This window comes from Venturia canescens, chromosome 2 (genome assembly GCF_019457755.1).
Source record: "Venturia canescens isolate UGA chromosome 2, ASM1945775v1, whole genome shotgun sequence".
Classification (NCBI taxonomy): Eukaryota; Metazoa; Arthropoda; class Insecta; order Hymenoptera; family Ichneumonidae; genus Venturia; species Venturia canescens.
Window position 1 is genome coordinate 30103412 of NC_057422.1, and position 22318 is coordinate 30125729.

A 22318-nucleotide genomic window follows, 5' to 3' on the forward strand; every position below is an offset into this window, starting at 1 on the left:
ATTTGCAGTTTGCAGAATAGGAATACTCAACATACACGTCATTCCATAAGTATTGTTGTCAATATTTGTGTTTGCCTACCGCATTCCGACGATTCAAATTTTCATATTATCAGCAAAAAAAGCATCCCAAGACTTTTTGGAACAAGTTTCAAAATTTATTACTCGACAGACCAGGTGGAAAAAGAATAACTACACTTATATCAAGACCAGAAACTGTTTTGAGAATCTGTTGTACAAAATGTGCGATTGATGATCATAATTGGAAACCTTTTGAATCACGTTACCACAATCAGCATGAAGAAATAGTAGAAAATCATAGGACACATATTAGGCAACCAATTAATAATATGCATCGATCCGCTGCAAACCGATGGAGTCAAAACAAGGATCGGAAAGAGCAGAGCCATAGTTAAAAAGAAAAAAGACAGCGCAATTGAAAGAGAACAGAAATCAAAATTGTTTCATGTATCTGTGCATTAGTTTCTGAAGACAGTAATTTCAGATCTATTCAGAAATAAGTAGGTGAAGACTTTAGTAATGAATATCTTCGTTAATATATTCCAGTCGGAACCAAAAAGCTAAAAGATTGGCATACCCGCTATTTCACAGAAATATCAAAGTTCATAGGTACTTGCTACGTACCAGTTATACAGACTTTGGTGCTATAGGGAAAAACACTTCAAAATTACATGAACCACATTTTTGAAACTTATTATGACACATTCAAAAAGAAAGTGACAGATACGATGCATGTTGAAGCAAGCAAAATGCTGTAATTTTGTATGTCTCCATGGTTATCCGCAGACAAAATATTTGATCACATCCAAAAATGATCAGGTGTAGACTTACAGACATGAATTTTTCAACCCACAATGCCAATCGCAAACATGGTCTGGAAATATTCAATATACATGTCGCTTCATCACTTTGTCGAACTTTAGAGGTGTTCATTGCATTTCGAAGATACAAATTTTGATAACATGAAAATTAAGCACGCAATGACTTATTGAAATAAATTTCCAAATTTATCATGTAACAACTCAAGTGAATATATCTATACATTATTACATGGCTCAAAGATTTTTCAAAACTTGGGTGTATGAACAAGCAATTATGAAGGCTTTTTGTTATAAATATTTCAAATTATCTTGTTGAAATTAATATAAAAAAAATAGAAATATGAATATCTCTCGTATTGTCTGGAGAACAAATAGAAATTGGTATGACAATACACTGTAAGCTAAGGAGGTGGAAAAAAGGGACCGGTGAACACAGCCAAACTAAATGAAAGAAATTATGACAACAATACATTGAATTACTTGACCAACGTTTTTTAAAATTTATTTGAATTCGTTTACACACAACCATCCACCTCTTTCTTTAATGTAATTACACAACATAGAATTTCTGTTTGGAAAGAACGCTTTAGAGGTTATAATGAACGAACGTTTTTTTTCTCATTGTTATTATTATTATTATTCAACACTAATTAGTCACGTCATTAATAATATCGATTCCTTCCACTTTTCAATAACCACTTTTATTTTTCTACACTCTACACGCTACAGCACTCCGGCGGTCATAACCTCAAACGTCAACATGACGCGAAATCTCGCAAATTTGCTATCTATGTATATATTACGATATCGAAGTAGAACAGATAATTCTTAATTTTCACGACACACATTATTCACGTTTTCACTTCTCAATATTTTATTCACTCTCAGTACACTGTATGAGATCAATTAATCCACTTTTGAGGTTTTATTTATTATAGATATTATTGTCGTGAATTGGGCTCGAAACTTATTGAAACTTCTTTTATGAAAAAAATAAAATTGATTATATCCACTGCTATTTCCAATAATGTTTTATTTATTTAAACGAAATTTGCAAATCTTGCACCGTTGATCCACGGGGCTACGATCGCAATCACTTTATAATAACATAACAGACGATAACAGACGGTATACAAGAAAACATTGAGGACTATCAGAAACTTTCTCATCGGCGATTGGTCGAGACGGATAGATTCTCACCGGTGATTGGTTATGATGGGCATCAAGAAGCCCTTGTATGTATCGGTCTGAACCCATATACGGATACATCAGCTGCGTAAATGTGTTGGTACTTTTTGCATAATCTTGAGCCCGTGCAAAGTTTTTTCTCAGCAAATACGCCACCGAGAATGCTGATTTTGGGCTCGTTCGACAGAGAACTTCTTAATTAGCTTAAAGTTCAATTTTCAAAGCCGTACATAACTCATGAGCTTCGCTATTAAAGAAAATCACATGCCAATTTTACCCCCACCACCGCGAATCGTTTTATTCAGAGAAAGTATAGTCTCAGCGAGAGCCTCGGGCCAGCAGACGACAGGGCTGTCAATGTACTTGTCCCGAGACTCTACCGAGTCTCTTGATTGTCGTGAATTGGGCTCGAAACTTATTGAAACTTCTTTTATGAAAAAAATAAAATTGATTATATCCACTGCTATTTCCAATAATGTTTTATTTATTTAAACGAAATTTGCAAATCTTGCACCGTTGATCCACGGGGCTACGATCGCAATCACTTTATAATAATATAACAGACGATATAACAGACGGTATACAAGAAAACATTGAGGACTATCAGAAACTTTCTCATCGGCGATTGGTCGAGACGGATAGATTCTCACCGGTGATTGGTTATGATGGGCATCAAGAAGCCCTTGTATGTATCGGTCTGAACCCATATACGGATACATCAGCTGCGTAAATGTGTTGGTACTTTTTGCATAATCTTGAGCCCGTGCAAAGTTTTTTCTCAGCAAATACGCCACCGAGAATGCTGATTTTGGGCTCGTTCGACAGAGAACTTCTTAATTAGCTTAAAGTTCAATTTTCAAAGCCGTACATAACTCATGAGCTTCGCTATTAAAGAAAATCACATGCCAATTTTACCCCCACCACCGCGAATCGTTTTATTCAGAGAAAGTATAGTCTCGGCGAGAGCCTCGGGCCAGCAGACGACAGGGCTGTCAATGTACTTGTCCCGAGACTCTACCGAGTCTCTTGATATCATTCTAACAGTTGCGTGTATTTTAGTTCTATTTATTCGTATATATAACCTTGACATATAACTACGCCACTGACGATATATTCGCACTGGACAATAGTTCTCATACTCTGGTTTAATTGAAGGATTATATCAGTTAACACTTATTTCCAATCGAACGAAATAATGAAATCTTGAAAACTTTCTTTGACATATGCATCGCGCATTTTTTATATTCTTTTTCACACACACATCACAGACTACATTTACGCGGCCACTTTGATACCGGTTTAATATATCACAAATAACAACATAAATAGTAATCTGCACTTCTTTAGATGATGAAAATTATTTTTTTATTTATCCCGCATGCACTTCGTAATGTCGAAACTCTATTATTACGATGAAAAACTGACACATGGTTTGTACTCATATATATATATATGTATATCGATTGATTTATGACTGCTGTTACCAGCTGTGCTGCGCCGTGTGCTACGTTCTGAAGTTGACGTCATATATTTTGTACATTCGTAGTCAGTACTGAAATGCACATGCTATATGCTTGCGCATGCCATTTCAAACTTTGATGTAATTGGCCTAGGATTTTTTTCATTGCTCATTGGTTGGAACAAGAATATTCTCACCGGGGATTGGTGATCACGGGGGCCAAGGAGCCTATGCTTGTAGCGGTCAGAGTACGCGTATACAGATACGTCGAATCCCGAATGCGTTAGTAACTTTTGCATAATCTTAAGCCCGTGCAAAGTTTTTTCTCAGCAATTACGACACCGATCATGCTGATTTTGGGCTCATTGGACAGAGAACTTCTTAATTAGCTGAAAGTTCAATTTTCAAAGCCGTACAGAACTCATGAGTTTCGTAATTAAAGAAAATCGCATGCCAATTTTACCCCCACCACGTCGAATCGTTTTATTTAGAGAAAATATAGTCTCGGCGAGAGCCTCAGGCCAGCAGACGACAGAGCTGTCAATGTACTTGTCCCGAGACTCTACCGAGTCTCTTGATACTGCATGTAACTTGGATAGTACATTTTTCAATTTGTTCAATATTTATGAATTTTTTTGAAAATTTTTATTTTTCTTTACAGAATTTTTTTCGATTGTTTTTTATTGTTGAATTTTTTTGAACTTTTCAATTTTTCATTTATTATTTCTATAGAATTTTTTTCCTGGTTCTGAATCTTTTTTCTATATCATCAAACAAGGGACCATCAATGGACTTGTCCCAACCTTTTTTTCCCCAGGGGAAGTTTATGGTTTATATTCTTCAGAAACAATCATCGAGAAGTTTGATGATAAAATCAGAGAGAGAGAGAGAGAGAGAGCTGATGAGAACGAGCGGATGCATGGATTTTTTTTTCTAATGTTTCAGAATTCGGATTACATCTCAAGATATATATAGGAAAAATCTCTAACCTATCTAAATATATACCATCAATCCGTACGTTGTTGACAATTTTCGGTTTATTTTCCATCACATAACACTCTTGGATTCCTCGGCCTCTATTTCTCTGCTATTCTTATTCTGTTTTTTCTCACCACTTTCACTAAAATATTGTTCTGTTTTTATCTATTTTCTAAAGACCCGGACAAAATTAGAACAGTGTCGGTGAATTGTCACTTTCACGATCTTTATAACCTCATCTAGTTAGCATTTAAACAACACGCCATACGTCATTTCATAAGGAAAATATATAGTTATATACTTGTACTTACAGATCGGAATATCGGTGAACTGTCAAATTTGCGATCTTTATAATCTCATCATCTATTAGCATAAACAACACATCATACGTCATACGTCACGAAAATATAACGTCATACGTCACGAAAATATATAGGTATATACTTGTATTATGGCACCAGAAAAACAATGAATAGGTATATAAAATGTATTATGGCACCAGATTTGTCACCAAATAAAAAACAAATAAACATCAAAAATGTGTGCGAAAATCCGACCCATTTTTTGATGCTAATAAAAAATAAATAATTAATATCTCTTCAATGCGTTAAGCTACAGAGCTCGAAGAAGTCGCAAACGAAAGGCAAAAAAAATAAAAAAATACGTCAACTTTTAGTATTCTCTGAAGTACTGTAATTATTTAATTCTTGAAGAACCAAATTTTGAAAATTGTCGAAGACAATTGGAAACGCTATTGCTCCTGTAAAGACTCTCTGGTAGCGACTCGTCATAACATAAATGTACTTGTCTCAGAGTCGCTGCCGCGACTCTAAATTTTTTTAAATTTTCTATTAGGACTTCACAAAAACCAAGTCCTAATTGGGGTTCATAACTATCTAGAAATGTTTTTATATGATACAAGAAACCGATATATTAACGTACAAAAAACTTTGAAACCCTCGACCAAAACCTGTCTCGTTACGCATGGAATACCCCATACAATTTTGTGGTGGTTCTTTATTTTTTGTCACTGTCTTTAAATTTTTTCAGGTCTTTCTGCACTCCAGTACATAGATCTAAATTCTTCTAGAAATTTATACATCCTTGGATTTTCTATCTTCTTTCCATTGGTAAGCAGCATGTGAAGTACTGTTTTTGTTGTAGATTGTAATAATACTGATTGAACCAGCATTGTCTATGAATTTTTATTAGTGTAAGGGTATGTTGTCGTCGATGAAATGGTTTAGATAATAGTGAAAAAATCGACCTATCCAAAAAATTTATGAAAAACTTAGTCCACAAATAATTACACTGGCAAATAAAAAAAAGTGCTCAGTGCCGAGAAGCGGACCCATCAAACTCTACGTATTGTTACGTCCTCGGGTTCAACCCCGTAAGTGAATTTTTATTTTTTTTGGGGATTTTTAAGAAATATTTGTTATATTAATAATCAATTAAGAAAACCACAGGAGTACTATAAAAATAATGTTTCGTAGCGATAGCGAAAACGTAAGACCGTTCCAAAATTAAGTTTCTCACGGTAACGAGAGAGTTCCGAGCCGACCTGTATAAGTCGAAGTTGCTCGAATACTTTCCCATAGTTTCTGATTATGCGAAGCCAGCGTCTGCTGAGAGGCGACGCAAATCTCTTATCTCTATCCGGGCGTCCGAGCTCGCCTCGGTTTAGTCTAGAGCGACGCACGTGGAGTTTCTACTGATATTTTTCGCACTGCTAGCATCCGGTCTACGTGCATGGTCGGCCCTATAGCTCCAGTTACCGTGGGACACTTAGCGAAAGAATAATGCCTGGACCCCCTCCATTCGCGAATCGGAGGAGTCGAAAAGTGTCAAGGAGTTAGTTAGTCTTCGATCCTCGTTCGCCCGCTTCATTTGGTCACCTCTTCGAATATACTCTTGTCCGGTTATTTACGAGTTAGTAATTTTTCTCTAACCATTTTTACGCCGGCGATAGTTAGAATTCGCGAGTGTACCGACGAAACGAGAGTGTTTGAGGGTCGGTATTGGCTCAAATTTTCCTCGTTTCTCTATTTTTGTTAGTATAAGTTAGTTATGCCGAATGAAATTCGTTCGCTGGAAGAAGTGAGAAGTAAAAACTGCCGTCATAGCAATACAAACTGGGGAGTTATTTTGGAAGCTTCAACATATTTAATGTGCAAAATGTTTTTTATTTATCGATGCACATAAACATCCCTTGTATATGGTAGGACAATTCGTTTCCATTCTCATTATATTAGTGCAATTAAGGGAAAATTACTTGAAGATAAGTTTCTAAATTCCCTCTGCATGAATATTTGTGCTCCATCAGTTCTAAAAAAGCCCTGATTTTTATTTAAATATAATAAGTTTAATGGAAAGTGATGGGCCGGACAAGTACTTTTAACTCATATTTAAACATAATTTCTATCGATCCAATCGACGTCGAATATTGTGAATAATATCAATAGCTCCTGAAAGTCTGAAAAGAATCGATTGTCTCTGCCACTATAGAGTAAGAAATGACTAGCTTGCATGTGATTTTTTTGGATTTAAAAGCTTCTTAAAACAATTCCATAATGTTGAAATTTGGAGTTACTCATAAATTACTTGTCCTTCGATTGATATCATAAATTTTAGTGCTGCACGTAAATCAAATGGTAACTTTTTTCAATTTATTGGAAAATACTTGGACTCGAATTGATATAATAAATTTTAATGCTGCACGTAAACTAGATGGAATTTTTTTTAATTGAATTAGCCCTTCGAATCAAATAAGAAGAATGAGGCATCGGTTTCCAAAATGATTTCAAGCGCGATTTTTCGGTTTTTATTTGTTACTTGTTATTTGATTCTTTTAACACTTTAAAAAATAGATACAGGTTAGTTTTTTTTTAAGATATTGTTTTTTCAAGATTTGTGAAATTTTTTTCGAATTGCTCTGTATTTTTTTTATAAAATAATTTTTTTGCCCATTTTTTATAAAAATTTTATTTTAAAGTTTGTTTTATGGATGGAATTATCAGCAAACGAGGGACCATCAATGTACTTGTCCCAACCTTTTTTTCCTAGGGGTAATGATATTCATCAAAAAAATGTTTCAAACACAAAGATTTTTTGCGCCATGCACATTTTATAATCGCTATATTATTGCAACTAGGTATTTCACAGTGTGTTTTTGATTGACCGAACCCAAAATCAACAGGATTTTCGAAATATTCCGGTTTTTCCGTTATATAATTACTTTTAAACCATGAATATTTGAAAATATTGATATAGCGTGGAGATGACAATTGATTGTGGGCCAAAGATTGCAATTTGATTATATTATTCCTCAAATGTAAATTTATATCAGCATCCACTAATAGAACACTATCTGAAAAATGTCGTACAAAATTTTTCCATATCCTAAATCCAAATACATCAAGCGGTTGAATTTTTCCAGTTGTACCTTTTGGGATAATCATTGTGATGATTATTTTATCATGAGGGGTGGCGTCACGTACAACTTTGGGGCAGTGTCCACTCCAGGAATCAATCAGTAATACGTTGTCACTTCCAACATTCGGAAAAAAAAACTTTTTCCATCCAAATTTTAAAATGATCTGTAAACATATAACAAATTATATATTTATAACTATATTTTGGAAAAAGTTGATGCACCCTTAACGATAATATGCACCGGAAGTAAGTTTCCCAGATTTCGATGCTGTTACTATGACATTATCTGGCTTAAACAATTCGTTCGTTACTCTTGGTCCAAATTCACCTTTTGCCTCCTTTATACTATGAATAGTGGAGAAAGTAGTTTCCCGTTGGCATTTATTGTTGGCTGAATCGTGTAGCTATGGGTCGTTGAAGACACTGATTGTACAACACATTCAACTTTTTTCGATCCTTCCATCGCTAAAGTTCGTGCTGTGTCACAACCGACGTAAATTTTTGTTAAATTATAATTAATATTGGATTAATCAACTACCGAACTTATAAGCACTCCCACTCGAGCCTTACACATTGCCATATATAGTCAGGTCATTCATCCGTATGCGACACACGACGACCACACCCATGTATCGACACTCGAAACCCTGTATACACAACAAACCACCGAGCGACCCTTGGACCCAAGACGCTTAGGCCATAAACTTAAAACCCCAACCTGACACTACACGAACAACACTACGAAGATGACACATCCAGTTCCCCTAAACTAGATCTGAGAATCCAAAAGGCTTAAAACACTTCCGTTTCCCCCACTAATTTCCGATTTTGGCTCCTATAAAAGGGCGAGATTTCTCATCTTCAGGGCAGTCCGTTCCGTACCTAGAGTCACGATTATACTGTTAGCAGTAGTTCGGTTGTCATTCGGTTAGCCGTCTTATACTTAAACTCTGACCGAACTCCGGGTCTTCTGTAGAAGAGAGCGAGTCGAGTCTTTCTAGTAAAAGTTAAAGTCCATTTTTAGATTGGGACTTAGAATAAATTCGAGCGTCCGCTTCTCGGACTTAGAATAATTTTGCACGTCCGTTTCTCGGACTTATAATAATTTCCGATTATCCGCGTAAGTCAACATTGTCAAATAAGCTACAACGAATCGAAGTAATCAAAGACACCTCTCCGGTAAAGCACTTAACAATATATCTCATCAAGTTTGTATCCTTCAATTGTATTTTACTAACATTCCATTTTAATATCGGAATATATGGAGAATCCTAAATCTCTCTATCTTATTCCACTTTTGTAATTCTAGTAACCCTTTGTTTTCATTAAAGAGTGTATAAGGAATCCTAGATCTCTTTATTCACAACCTTTAATTCCCTTTCCTCAGTCGTAACCAAGATAAAGCAAGACTTCTCGAGGTCTATCGGCGTGCGCCCACGACACTCATAACGAGTATATCTATATAATAACGCTCTGCGTTTACATGCTGAATGGAAAAGTCTATGGGACATAACGTTTGCCGCTCGACGTTCAAATACCCGAACCTTTCCTGCACGCCCCTCCGGACGTGACAGCTAATTGGAATTCAGTTGAAAACCGCTTTGGTTTGAATTATATACATTGCTTGACCCATACTTTTCTATTAGTAATTCAACATCTTGAACAACATTGTCCGCATTTGTTTGCAGAAGCGCTTCTTCCTCCACAATTTTTCTCGTTATAAATTTATTAATTCCCCTAGGGAAAAAAAAGGTTGGGACAAGTACATCGATGGTCCCTCGTTTGCTGATAATTCCATCCATAAAAAAAACTTGAAAAAAATTTTTTTTTTTAATTGTAAAAAAAATTATTTCATAAAAAAAATACAGAACAATTCGAAAAAAATTTTACAAATCTTGAAAAAACGTTATATTAAAAAAAAACTAATCTGCATTTATTTTTTAAAGTGTCAAAAGAATCAAATAACAAGTAAAAAATAATAAACCGAAAAATCGCCCTTGAAATCATTTTGGAAACCGATGCCTCATTCTTCTTATTTGATTCGAACAGTTAAATCAACTGAAAAAAACTCCATCTAATTTACGTGCGGCATTAAAATTTATTATATTAATTCGAGGCCAAGTATTTTCTAATGAATTGAAAAAAGTTACCATTTGAATTACGTGCAGCATTAAAATTTATGATATCAATCGGTGGACAAGTATTTTATTAGTAACTCCAAATTTTGACATTATTAAATTCTTCTAAGAAGCTTTTAAATCCAAAAAAATCACATGAAAGCTAGTCATTTCTTACTCTATGGTGGCAGAGACTTATAAGAAAATCGACACTTCTCAGACTTTCAGGATCCTCTGGTATTATTCACAAAATTCGACGTCGATTGGATCGATACAAATTATGTTTAAATATGTGTTAAAAGTACTTGTCCGGCCCATCACTTTCCGTTTAAATTGTTTATCCAAATAAAAGTCAGTGCTTGTCTAGAACTGATGGATCACAAGTATTCATGCAGAGGGAATTGAGAGAATTATCTTCAAGTAATTTTTACTTAATTGCACTAATTTAATAAAAAACGGAAACAAATTATTCCGCAATATAGAAGGGATATTATTGTGCATCGATAAATGAAAAAAATTGTACATAATGTATATGTTCAAGCTTCCTAAATAACTCTGCAGTTTACATTCGATGACGGCAATTTTTACTTCCCACTTACTCTTCCAGCGAACGAGTTCCATTCGGAATAAGAACTAACCTATAATATTATTAAGAACATTAAATTAATAATGAATCGCATTTCAACAAACTTGTAACGAGATTCTGCCGTGCCATTTCGTTTTTTTATGATTGATTCTTTATTGAATGAATAGTGATGGGCCGGACAAGTACTTTTAACACATATTTAAACATAATTTGTATCGATCCAATCGACGTCGAATTTTGTGAATAATACCAGAGGATCCTGAAAGTTTGAGAAGAATTGATTTTCTTATAAGTCTCTGCCACCATAAAGTAAGAAATGACTAGCTTTCATGTGATTTTTTTGGATTTAGAAGCTTCTTAGAAGAATTTAATAATGTCAAAATTTGGAGTTACTAATAAAATACTTGTCCACCGATTGATATCATAAATTTTAATGCTGCACGTAATTCAAATGGTAACTTTTTTCAATTCATTAGAAAATACTTGGCCCCGAATTAATATAATAAATTTTAATGCCGCACTTAAATTAGATGGAGTTTTTTCAGTTGATTTAACTGTTCGAATCAAATAAGAAGAATGAGGCATCGGTTTCCAAAATGATTTCAAGGGCGATTTTTCGGTTTATTATTTTTTACCTGTTATTTGATTCTTTTGACACTTTAAAAAATAGATGCAGATTAGTTTTTTTTTAATATAACGTTTTTTTAAGTTTTTTTTATGGATGGAATTATCAGCAAACGAGGGACCATCGATGTACTTGTCCCAACCTTTTTTTTCCCTAGGGGAAGTTTATGGTTTGATATCACGTCTTTTTTCTCAAAAGATCCTTATTTATGTTCAGATGACTGTAAGATTTCAGTTTAAATTTCTATGAATTGTTCATAATTTTCGGCGTATAACGTTGGTTTTCACGAAAAAAGAACTATTTTTCGTCGAAATTGTACTGAAAATATTTCGATAGAGGTTTAGTCTTGGACTTTTGTGATTTTTCTCCTTGTCTTCTAATATGTTTCGTCCATTGGGAACTCAAGAGCATGGAGCAATGCGTGTTGCGGGCCGAGATATGATTTTCGGCTGATAACGTTAGGAAAAAGAAAGGAAAAGAGGAAAGATAGATCAAATTCAAGACACAACAAATCCAACAGAATTGGCCCTTTTTAAATGTTGCTTTTGCATTCTGAATCTAGACATTTTCGTGTCATTCAAAACGTGTCCCCGATGAAATATATTTCCAAAGTTTGCAAGTGGCCGCTGAGATCCGATTATCCAGTTTGATAGTACCTGAAAAACGGCATCCGGAAACATTTATTATGTCAGAACTCAAAGAAGCAAAAAAAACTGAGCGTACTTAATTCAACAGAGCAACCGAATTCAAAAACGTTTAAGGTATCTGCATTGGTTTTGGCGAAAAACAATTTCAGGAGAATTCAGGAATGAATTTAAAAGTTTAAAAACTCAGAATAAAATAGAAAACGGAAAATTTAGGAATTTAGAGAAGCTGAAGACGTTTGTGATGAATTTTTGAGATTACATGTTACGGTTGGAGTAAAGAATTTAAATGATTGGCACACATGCTGCGACACAAAAATATGAAAGTTTGGAGGTATTCGCTTCATACCGCAGTAATACAAACTTCAATAGTATTTAAAAAGAAATACTTCAAAACTTACTAAACCAAGTTCTATTACTCATTCTCATAATCAAAGATAGGGGGTGATACTTAACACACATATTTATGCACAGAAATTTCAGAGTTCGCAGGTATCTGCTGCGATTCAATGTATCTGCGCAATAAATTTTGAAGACAGCAATTTAAAATCTATCCATAAATGAGCAACTGAAGACTTCTGTGATGAGTGTTTACTTCATATATATGTTACAGTTAGTTTTAAGAAGTAAAATGAGTGACACAGTATATCAATTTTATAATTCGTAGATTTTTGCTATATTTCAATAATACAAATCTATAGTATTATAGAGAAAAGTTGGCAAAAGTCATGATGTTACGTTGAAATTACATGGCGAATATTGTATTCAGAAATTCTGTATGTTCCCATGGATGTTAGCAGGCATTATATTTGATCGCATCCAAAACTGAGCAACTGTAGACTTAGCGTAATGAATCTTTTCACTAATAATTCCACATTTGTAGTTTGCAAAGTGAGAATACTCAATATTACCATAATTAAAGATAGGAGGTGATACTTAGCACATATATTTATCCACAGAAATTTTAAAGTTCGCAGCTATCTGCTGCAATTCAATGTATCTGCGCAATGAGTTTGGAAAACAGCAATTTCAAATCAAATTTCAAAGCATAAATGAGCAACTAAAGACTTTTCTAATGAATTTTTCACTGCATATTTATGTTGCAGTGAGAGTCAAAAAGTAAAATGAATGGCAAAGTATATAAATTTTATAGTTTGCACATTTTTGCTGTATTTCAATGATCCAAATCTATATAGTATTATAGTGAAAAGTTGTTCAAAGTCATGATGTTACATTAAAATAACATAGCGCACATAACATTTAGAAATTCTGTAGGTTCCCATGATGTTGGCAGGCATTATACTCAATCGCATCCAAAACTGAGCAACTGTAGACATATCGTAATGAATGTTTTCACCAATAATTCCACATTTGCAGTTTGCGGAGTAGGAATACTCAACACACACGTTATTTCATAAGTATTGTTGTCAAAATTTGTGTTTGCCTACCGCATTCCGAAGATTCAACTTTTCATACTATCAGCAAAAAAAACATCCAAAGACTTTTTGCAACAAGTTTCAAAATTTATTACTCGACAGACCGGGTGGAAAAAGTATAACTACACTTATATCAACACCAGAAACTGTTTTGAGAATCAGATATACAAGATGTGCGATTGATGATCATAGTCGGAAACCACTTGAATTACGTTACCACAATCAGCATGAAGAAATATTAGAAAATCATAGGACACATATTAGGAAACCAATTAATAATATGTATGCATCCGCTGCAAACCGATGGAGTCAAAACAAGGATCGGATAGAGCAGAGCCAAACTCAATAGGAAGCAAAATATGGGAATATTCAAAAATAATGATGACACAAGAAAAAAATTAGCAAACATTTATTCGATTGGAGTTTCTCACATTATATATACTAACAGTTCTGTGTGTTCTTGTTTTATTAAATATCAACCATAATATTTCAGATCGCAAAAAGAAAATTTGACGTTATAGGTTGACGAACATTTTTTCTTACAACTTCCAGACCTATTTTTGATAAACTGATTTGCCTTATTTATATTATTCACTAACTATGCGAACGTTTGTTACATTTGTCCCGCACTTCGTAACGTCAAACCCCGGCCGGTTCGTTACCACACAGCTATCAAAGGGAACTCGTATATATGACCTACATTATTACATATGATATGTTATCACGCAACTGATGATATATTTACACTGGACAATATTCCGCGAACTCTGGTTTAATTGAAAGATTATCTCAGTTGACACTTATTTCCAATCGAACGAAATAATGAAATCTTGAAAAGTTTCGTTGACATATGCATCGCGCATTTTTTTATATTTTTTAGCACACACAGATCATAGTCTACATTTACGCGGCCGCTTTTATACCGGTTTAGTATACCACAAGTTTTAACAAAATGCAAGTACTCCGGCCGCTCGGGTGTGACAATCCATGTATCGAGTCAAATGCTTTTTTTCGCAGAAATTTTGGGATGTAAGGCCGTACTGTTCCTTCCAAAACGTTGCAGAATATCTTAGTGTCCGGTTCGACTGAGAGCAGTTGCAGATTTAATGACGTTTGTTTTTCCAGTAATTCCTGAAGTTCGTCGTCTTCGAATTGTGCTTCGAGTATGGTTTGCGCTGAGAGGATTTTCGGCATGTCGATTTTGCTGATTTCTTCTATCCTTGACAGCGCGTCCGCCACCACGTTCTCTCCCCCTTTTACGTATACAGGGTGATTCAGAATTAGTGGAAAACCCGTTACTGGCGTGTTCGGGACGCAATTTTAAGCAAAACTGCAAAGGCGTTTTTTTTTCGGTGCAATAGTTTTTAAATGAGAAGCAATAGAATTTTAAACTTCTCAGCGAATCAGAGGGTCGCTTGCCGCCATAATGTGCGACGCCTCAGTAGCGTAGAGTTCGGGTGCGAACGTGTTAAAAAGTCAACTTCGCGCCGAGCCTAAGTTCGCGCGAAGGACTGTTTCGTTTCGAGTGATAGTTAGCTGTCAGCACTGTCAGCAGTAGGCTCAGTCAATGACACTCTCAGTCGATGATCGAATTCAAACGGTCGAATACGAAAACTGCTCGGCTTCAACCAACGATTTCAAAATGAGTCGAAAGTCGTGCAGGAGCTCAGCAAGTGAAATCTCAGGTTGGATGATGAGCTCGTAACCCTGCCAAGTAAAACAATTCAACGAGAAACTATTCATTTCGGTCGACAACAGAGAGAGGTTATTGATGACGACTGGACTCGTGAAATTTGCAGGGATCAAATGTACTCGTCGAATAAGCTGCAGAACTGGTATGTTATACGAATGATTTGGGCACAGCAGCCGGAATCTAAAAATTACTCCTTATTACCCCAAATACTCCAAATTACTCCTTATCCTCGATGTATTGAAAGTATCGATCAAAATAACTTTATTGTTTTATGAATTTTAGATATTTATCCAATCGATTCGGAACTGTGTGCGTCAAATGGATTTTTCAATATTCCCTCCGCAAGATCGTGCTGATTGATGCGATTTTTAAATTGAATAAAAAAAATATTAATAAATAATTTTGTTTTGTTATTAAATATTCATTTAATTCTATTCTCCATTTCCATCGAAAAAAACGAAGACGACGACGAAAACGACAACGAGGACAAAGACGAAGACGAAAATGACGATGAGGACGAATACGAGGACGAGGACGAGTACGAAGATGAGAATGAGTACGACAACGAGAACGAGTACGAAGCCGAGTACGAAGACGAATACGAGAACACGGACGAAAACGAGGACGAGAACGAGTACGAGGACGAAAACGAGGACAAGGACGAGTACGAAGACGAGTACGAAGATGAGAACGAATATGACGACGAGAACGAGTACGAGGACGAAAACGAGGACAAGGACGAGTACGAAGACGAGTACGAAGATGAGAACGAATATGACGACGAGAACGAGTACGAGGACGAAAACGAGGACAAGGACGAGTACGAAGACGAGTACGAAGAAGAGAACGAATATGACGACGAGAACGAGTACGAGGACGAAAACGAGAACGAGAACGAAGACGAAGACGAGGTACTCGTTCTCGTCGTCTTATTCGTTCTCATCTTCGTACTCATCCTCGTCCTCGTCTTCGTACTCGTCCTCGTCCTCGTCTACGTTCTCGTTCTCGTTTTCGTCCTCGTTCTCGTACTCATCTTTGTACTCGTTCTCGTCTTCGTACTCGTCTTCGTACTCGTACTCGTCTTCGTACTCGTACTCGTCTTCGTTCTCGTTCTCGTTTTCGTCCGTGTTCTCGTATTCGTCTTCGTACTCATTCTCGTCTTCGTACTCGTTCTCGTCTTCGTACTCGTACTCGTCTTCGTTCTCGTTCTCGTTTTCGTCCGTGTTCTCGTATTCGGCTTCGTACTCATTCTCGTCTTCGTACTCGTTCTCGTCTTCGTACTCGTCCTTGTTCTCGTCTATGTTCTCGTATTCGTCTTCGTACTCATTCTCGTCTTCGTACTCGTTCTCGTCTTCGTACTCGTCTTTGTCCTCGTCTACGTTCTCGTTCTCGTTTTCGTCCTCGTTCTCGTCTTCGTACTCGTTCTCGTCGTCGTACTCGTTCTCATCTTTGTACTCGTCCTCGTCCTCGTATTCGTCCTCATCGTCATTTTCGTCTTCGTCTTTGTCCTCGTTGTCGTTTTCGTCGTCGTCTTCGTTTTTTTCGATGGAAATGGAGAACCTAGGGAAAAAAAGGTTGGGACAACTACATTGATGGTCTCTTGTTTCTGGATGACATAGAAAAAAGATTTAGAACCAGAAAAAAAATTCTATAAAAATAATAAACGAAAAATTGAAAAGTTCAAAAAAATTCAACAAAAATAAAAAACAATCGAAAAAATTCTGTAAAGAAAAATAAAAAATTTTCAAAAAAAAATCATAAATATTGAACAAATTGAAAAATGTACTATCCAAGTTACATGCAGTATAAAAATATATGATATCAATTGGAGGCCAAGTTTTTATTGATAATTTGGAATATTTATCGAAAAAATTGGAAACTGTAATGAAATTCATGATAATTATTTTCACGAAAAAAGTTAATGAAAAAAAGTCATAACGGAAGTTACGTGCAGTACTAAAATGTATTATATCAATTCGAGGTCAAGTATTTATCAGTTATTCGAAATATAATCTCCGGCGACAAATGAGCGTTGAGAATCCTTGTCGGGCTCACAACGTTTTATCAAAATTACTAAAAAATTAATGGAAATAAAATCATTAAAAATTCACATGAAAGTGATTCGTTACTTCATCAAGGTATACACTTTAAAGAATCGATTCCCCTCCGACTTTCAGGATCCCCTGGTATTATTCACAACATTCAACTTCGATTGGATCGGTACAAATTATGTTCAAATACGTCTTAAACGTACTTGTCCGGCCCATCACTTTTTATTCAAATTGCTCATTCGAAAACAAATCAAAAACGAAGTTAATGCATGTGTTAATATTAAGGAACAGTAATTCCCGAGAAAATAATTTTCCTTCGAATCGCTCTTGTCAAAATGAAACGAAAATGAAAGATGAAGTTGATTAATCTATTTATATTATATGGAGTCATAATTCACAACAAAATCATTTTTCTACAAATTCCAGGAATCCACGTGTCCTACTCGACTAGTGATATTTATCAAAATGTGTACGTGACTATAGAAAAAAAAAATTGCATGGCTGAGTAGGTTCGAAAATTTCTAGTAATGCGCCTTATTATTTTTCATTTTCATTGGTTCTTACCGAATGGTATGTGTTCACTGAAGAAATTGAGAAGTGGATATTGCTATACGAACTTGCGAACAATCAAGTTCAAATTACTTGGAGATATTATTTTTATTTTTATCCATTTTATTATATTTGTCATTATAGAAGAGCCCTGATTTGTTGTCGAATGAGCAATTTGAATAAAAAGTGATGGGCCGGACAAGTACGTTTAAGACGTATTTGAACATAATTTGTACCGATCCAATCGAAGTTGAATGTTGTGAATAATACCAGGGGATCCTGAAAGTCGGAGGGGAATCGATTCTTTAAAGTGTATACCTTGATGAAGTAACGAATGACTTTCATGTGAATTTTTAATGATTTTATTTCCATTAATTTTTTAGTAATTTTGATAAAACGTTGTGAGCCCGACAAGGATTCTCAACGCTCATTTGTCGCCGGAGATTATATTTCGAATAACTGATAAATACTTGACCTCGAATTGATATAATACATTTTAGTACTGCACGTAACTTCCGTTATGTCTTTTTTTTCATTAACTTTTTTCGTGAAAATAATTATCATGAATTTCATTACAGTTTCCAATTTTTTCGATAAATATTCCAAATTATCAATAAAAACTTGGCCTCCAATTGATATCATACATTTTTATACTGCATGTAACTTGGATAGTACATTTTTCAATTTGTTCAATATTTATGATTTTTTTTTGAAAATTTTTTATTTTTCTTTACAGAATTTTTTCGATTGTTTTTTATTTTTGTTGAATTTTTTTGAACTTTTCAATTTTTCGTTTATTATTTTTATAGAATTTTTTTCCTGGTTCTAAATCTTTTTTCTATGTCATCCAGAAACAAGAGACCATCAATGTAGTTGTCCCAACCTTTTTTTTCCCTAGGGGAAGTTTATGGTTTGATATCACGCCTTTTTTCTCAAATGTTCCTCATTTATGTTATGACGGTTATAGGATTTTAGTATAAATTTCTATGAATTATTTGCTTAGTACATTTTTATAGATTCCATTCTCATACGAACATTTTTTATGGGATAATCTTTTGCATGAAATTAGCAGCAAATAAGGGACCATCAATGTACTTTTCCCAATCTTATTTTCCCTAGGTATGATGTTCGGCTTATAAAGTTGGTTTCCACCATAAAAGACCAATTTTTCGTAAAAATTGTAGTGAAAATATTTCGTCACAAGTCTGCTATTGAACTTTGGCGATTTTTTTCCTTATACTCTAATATGTTATGCCTATTAGGAACTCAACAGCATGGAGGAATCCGGGATGAGGCCCGCAAAATGAATTTCGGTTTATAATGTTTGTTTCCACGTAAAAGACCAATTTTTCTTCAAAATTGTACTGAAAATATTTCGGCACTGGTTTGGTCTTGGACTTTGGTGATTTTTCTCCTTGTCTTCTAATATGTTTTGTCTATTGGGAATCCAAGAGCATGGAGAAATGCGTGTTGTGGGCCATAATATGATTTTCGGCTTATAACGTTGGTTTCCACGAAATAAGATCTATTTTTCGTTAAAATTGTACTGGAAATATTTCGTCACAGGTCTGTCTTTGGACTTTGGCGATTTTTTTCCTTGTACTCTAATATGTTTCGTCTATTTGAAACCCAAGAGCATGGGGAAAAGTGTGTTGCGGGCCGAGATATGATTTTCGGCCTGTAACGTTGGTTTCCACGAAAAACAACAAATTTCTCGTCAACATTGTACAGAAAACATTCCGTCACAGGTCTGTCCATGGAGTTGGGCTATTTTTTTTCTTCTACTCTAATTTGCTATGCTTATTGGGAACCCAAGAGAATGGTAGAAAGCGGGTTGGGGGCCGAGATATGATTTTCGGCTTATAACGTTGGTTTCCACGAAAAAGGACCTATTTTTCGTCAAAATTGTACTGGAAATATTTCGGCACTGGTTTCTTCTTCCACGTTGGTGATTTTCCCCCTTATCTTCTAATATGTTTTGTGTAATAGGAACCCAAGAGAGTGAAGAAATGCGTCTCGTGGGCTGTAATATGATTTTCGGCTTATAACGTTGGTTTCCGCGACAAAAGATCTATTTTTCGTCAAAATTGTACTGAAAATATTTCGTCACCTGTCTGTCCTTGGCCTTTGGCGATTTTTTCCAAGTCTTCATACCAAGAAAGAACTGATGTAAAGATTTCCTTAATAGAACAGATATTATTTATCCCTTTTCTTCAAAATTCAAATGAAAGATAGATCAAATTCAAGACACGAAAAATCCAACAGATTTGCCCACTTTAAATGTCGCTTTTGCATTCTGAATCTAGAGATTTCATTTCATCCAAAACGTGCCCTCAATCAAATATATTTCCAAAGTTTGCAAGCGGCCGCTGAGGTTCAATTATCCACAGTTTGATAGTTGCTGAAAAAAAGTACCTGTAAACTTCTACCATTTATTATGCCAGAACTCAAAGCAGCAAAAAAACTAAGCGAACTTAATTCAACAAAGCAACAGAATTCAAAGACGTTTAAGGTGCCTGCATTGGTTTTGGAGAAAAACCATTTCAGGACAATTCAGAAATTAATTTAAAAATTCGAAAACTCACAATGGAGTAGAAAAAGGAAAATTGAAGTATCTAGAAATGCGGAAGACTTTTGTGATGAATTTTCTAGATTACATGATACGGTTGGAGGAAATGATTTGAATGATTGGCACACATGCTGCAACACAGAAATATCAAAGTTTGGAAGTATTTGCTGTATATCAGTCATACAAACTTCAATACTATTTGAAAAGGAACACTTAAAAACTTGCCGAACCAAGTTCCATTACATATTAACATAATCAAAGATAAGGGGTGATCCGTCGCATATATATTTATCCACAGAAATTTCAGAGTTCGCCGGTATCTGCTGCGGTTCAATGTATCTGCGCAATGAGCTTCGAAGACAGCAATTTCAAATCTATCCATAAATGAGCAACTGAAGACTTTTATAATCAATTTTTTTCTTCATATAGATGTTACAGTTAGAGTCAAAATGTAAAATGAATGGCACAGTATTTAAATTGTATAGTTTACAGGTTTTGCAGTATTTTAATGATCCGAATCTACAGCATTATAATGAAAAGTTGTCAAAAGTCATGATGTTACATTAAAATGACATAGCGCACATTGCATTCAGCAATTCTGTAAGTTTCTGGGGATGTTGGTAGGCATCATATTTGATCGCATCCAAAACTGAGCAACAGTAGACTTATCGGAATGAATTTTTTTTATAATAATTCCATATTTGTAGTTTGCAAAGTGGAAATACTCAACATACATGTCATTCTATAAGTTTTGTTATCAAAATTTGTGTTTGCATACCGCATTCCTAAGATACGACTTTTCATATCATTAGCAAAAAAAGCATCCAAAGGCTTTCTGGGAAAGTTTCCAAATTTATCACTCGACAGACCTAATAGGAAAAGAATAACTACACACTATACCAAGACCAGATTTTTTTTTGAAAATCTGATTTACAAATTGTGCAATTCAAGATCATGGTTAGAAACCTCTCGAATCATGTTACCACAATCATCATGAAGGAGTAGAAAATCATAGAACACATATTAGGGAACGAATTAATAATATGAATCGATCCGCTGCAAACTGAGCGGGTGAAAACAAGGATCGGAGAGGGCAGAGCCAAACTGAATATCAAGCAAAATATGGGGATGTTTAAAAATAATGACGACGCAAGAAATAAATTAGAAAATATTTATTCAATTAAAGTTTCTAATATCATTCTAACAGTTGCGTGTATTTTTGTTCTATTTATTCGTATATATAACCTAACACATGAACCCATAAAAAAAACTTTAAAAAAAAATTTTTTTTAATTGTAAAAAAAATTATTTCATAAAAAAAATACAGAACAATTCGAAAAAAATTTTACAAATCTTGAAAAAACATTATATTAAAGCAAAAACTAATCTGTATCTATTTTTCTAAGTGTCAAAAGAATCAAATAACAAGTAAAAAATAAAAAACCGAAAAATCGGTCTTGAAATCATTTTGGAAACCGATGCCTCATTCTTCTTATTAGATTCGGACAGCTAAATCAACTGAAAAAAATTTCATCTAATTTACGTGCGGCATTAAAATTTATTATATTAATTCGAGGCCAAGTATTTTCTAATGAATTGAAAAAAGTTACCACTTGAATTACGTGCAGCATTAAAATTTATGATATCAATCGGTGGACAAGTATTTTATTAGTAACTCCAAATTTTGACATTATTAAATTCTTCTAAGAAGCTTTTAAATCCAAAAAAATCACATGAAAGCTAGTCATTTCTTACTCTATGGTGGCAGAGACTTATAAGAAAATCGACTCTTCTCAGACTTTCAGGATCCTCTGGTATTATTCACAAAATTCGACGTCGATTGGATCGATACAAATTATGTTTAAATATGTGTTAAAAGTACTTGTCCGGCCCATCACTTTCCGTTTAAATTGTTTATCCAAATAAAAGTCAGGGCTTGTCTAGAACTGATGGATCACAAGTATTCATGCAGAGGGAATTGAGAGAATTATCTTCAAGTAATTTTTACTTAATTGCACTAATTTAATAAAAAACGGAAACAAATTATTCCGCAATATAGAAGGGATATTATTGTGCATCGATAAATGAAAAAAATTGTACATAATGTATATGTTCAAGCTTCCAAAATAACATTGCAGTTTACATTCGA

The 22318-nt window shown here is 34.6% G+C and overlaps 1 protein-coding gene across 5 annotated transcripts in view; it reads left to right on the forward strand.

Moving 5' to 3' along the window:
* Positions 1–22318, forward strand: part of LOC122406617 (solute carrier family 23 member 2) — a 1354473-nt gene that overhangs the window by 1093051 nt on the left and 239104 nt on the right. For all 5 annotated transcript variants that reach the window (XM_043412169.1, XM_043412170.1, XM_043412168.1 and 2 more), the window contains one exon: positions 5515–5594. In XM_043412169.1, coding sequence (XP_043268104.1) covers positions 5515–5594 — 80 coding nt within the window. The remainder of the gene's footprint in view (positions 1–5514; positions 5595–22318) is intronic.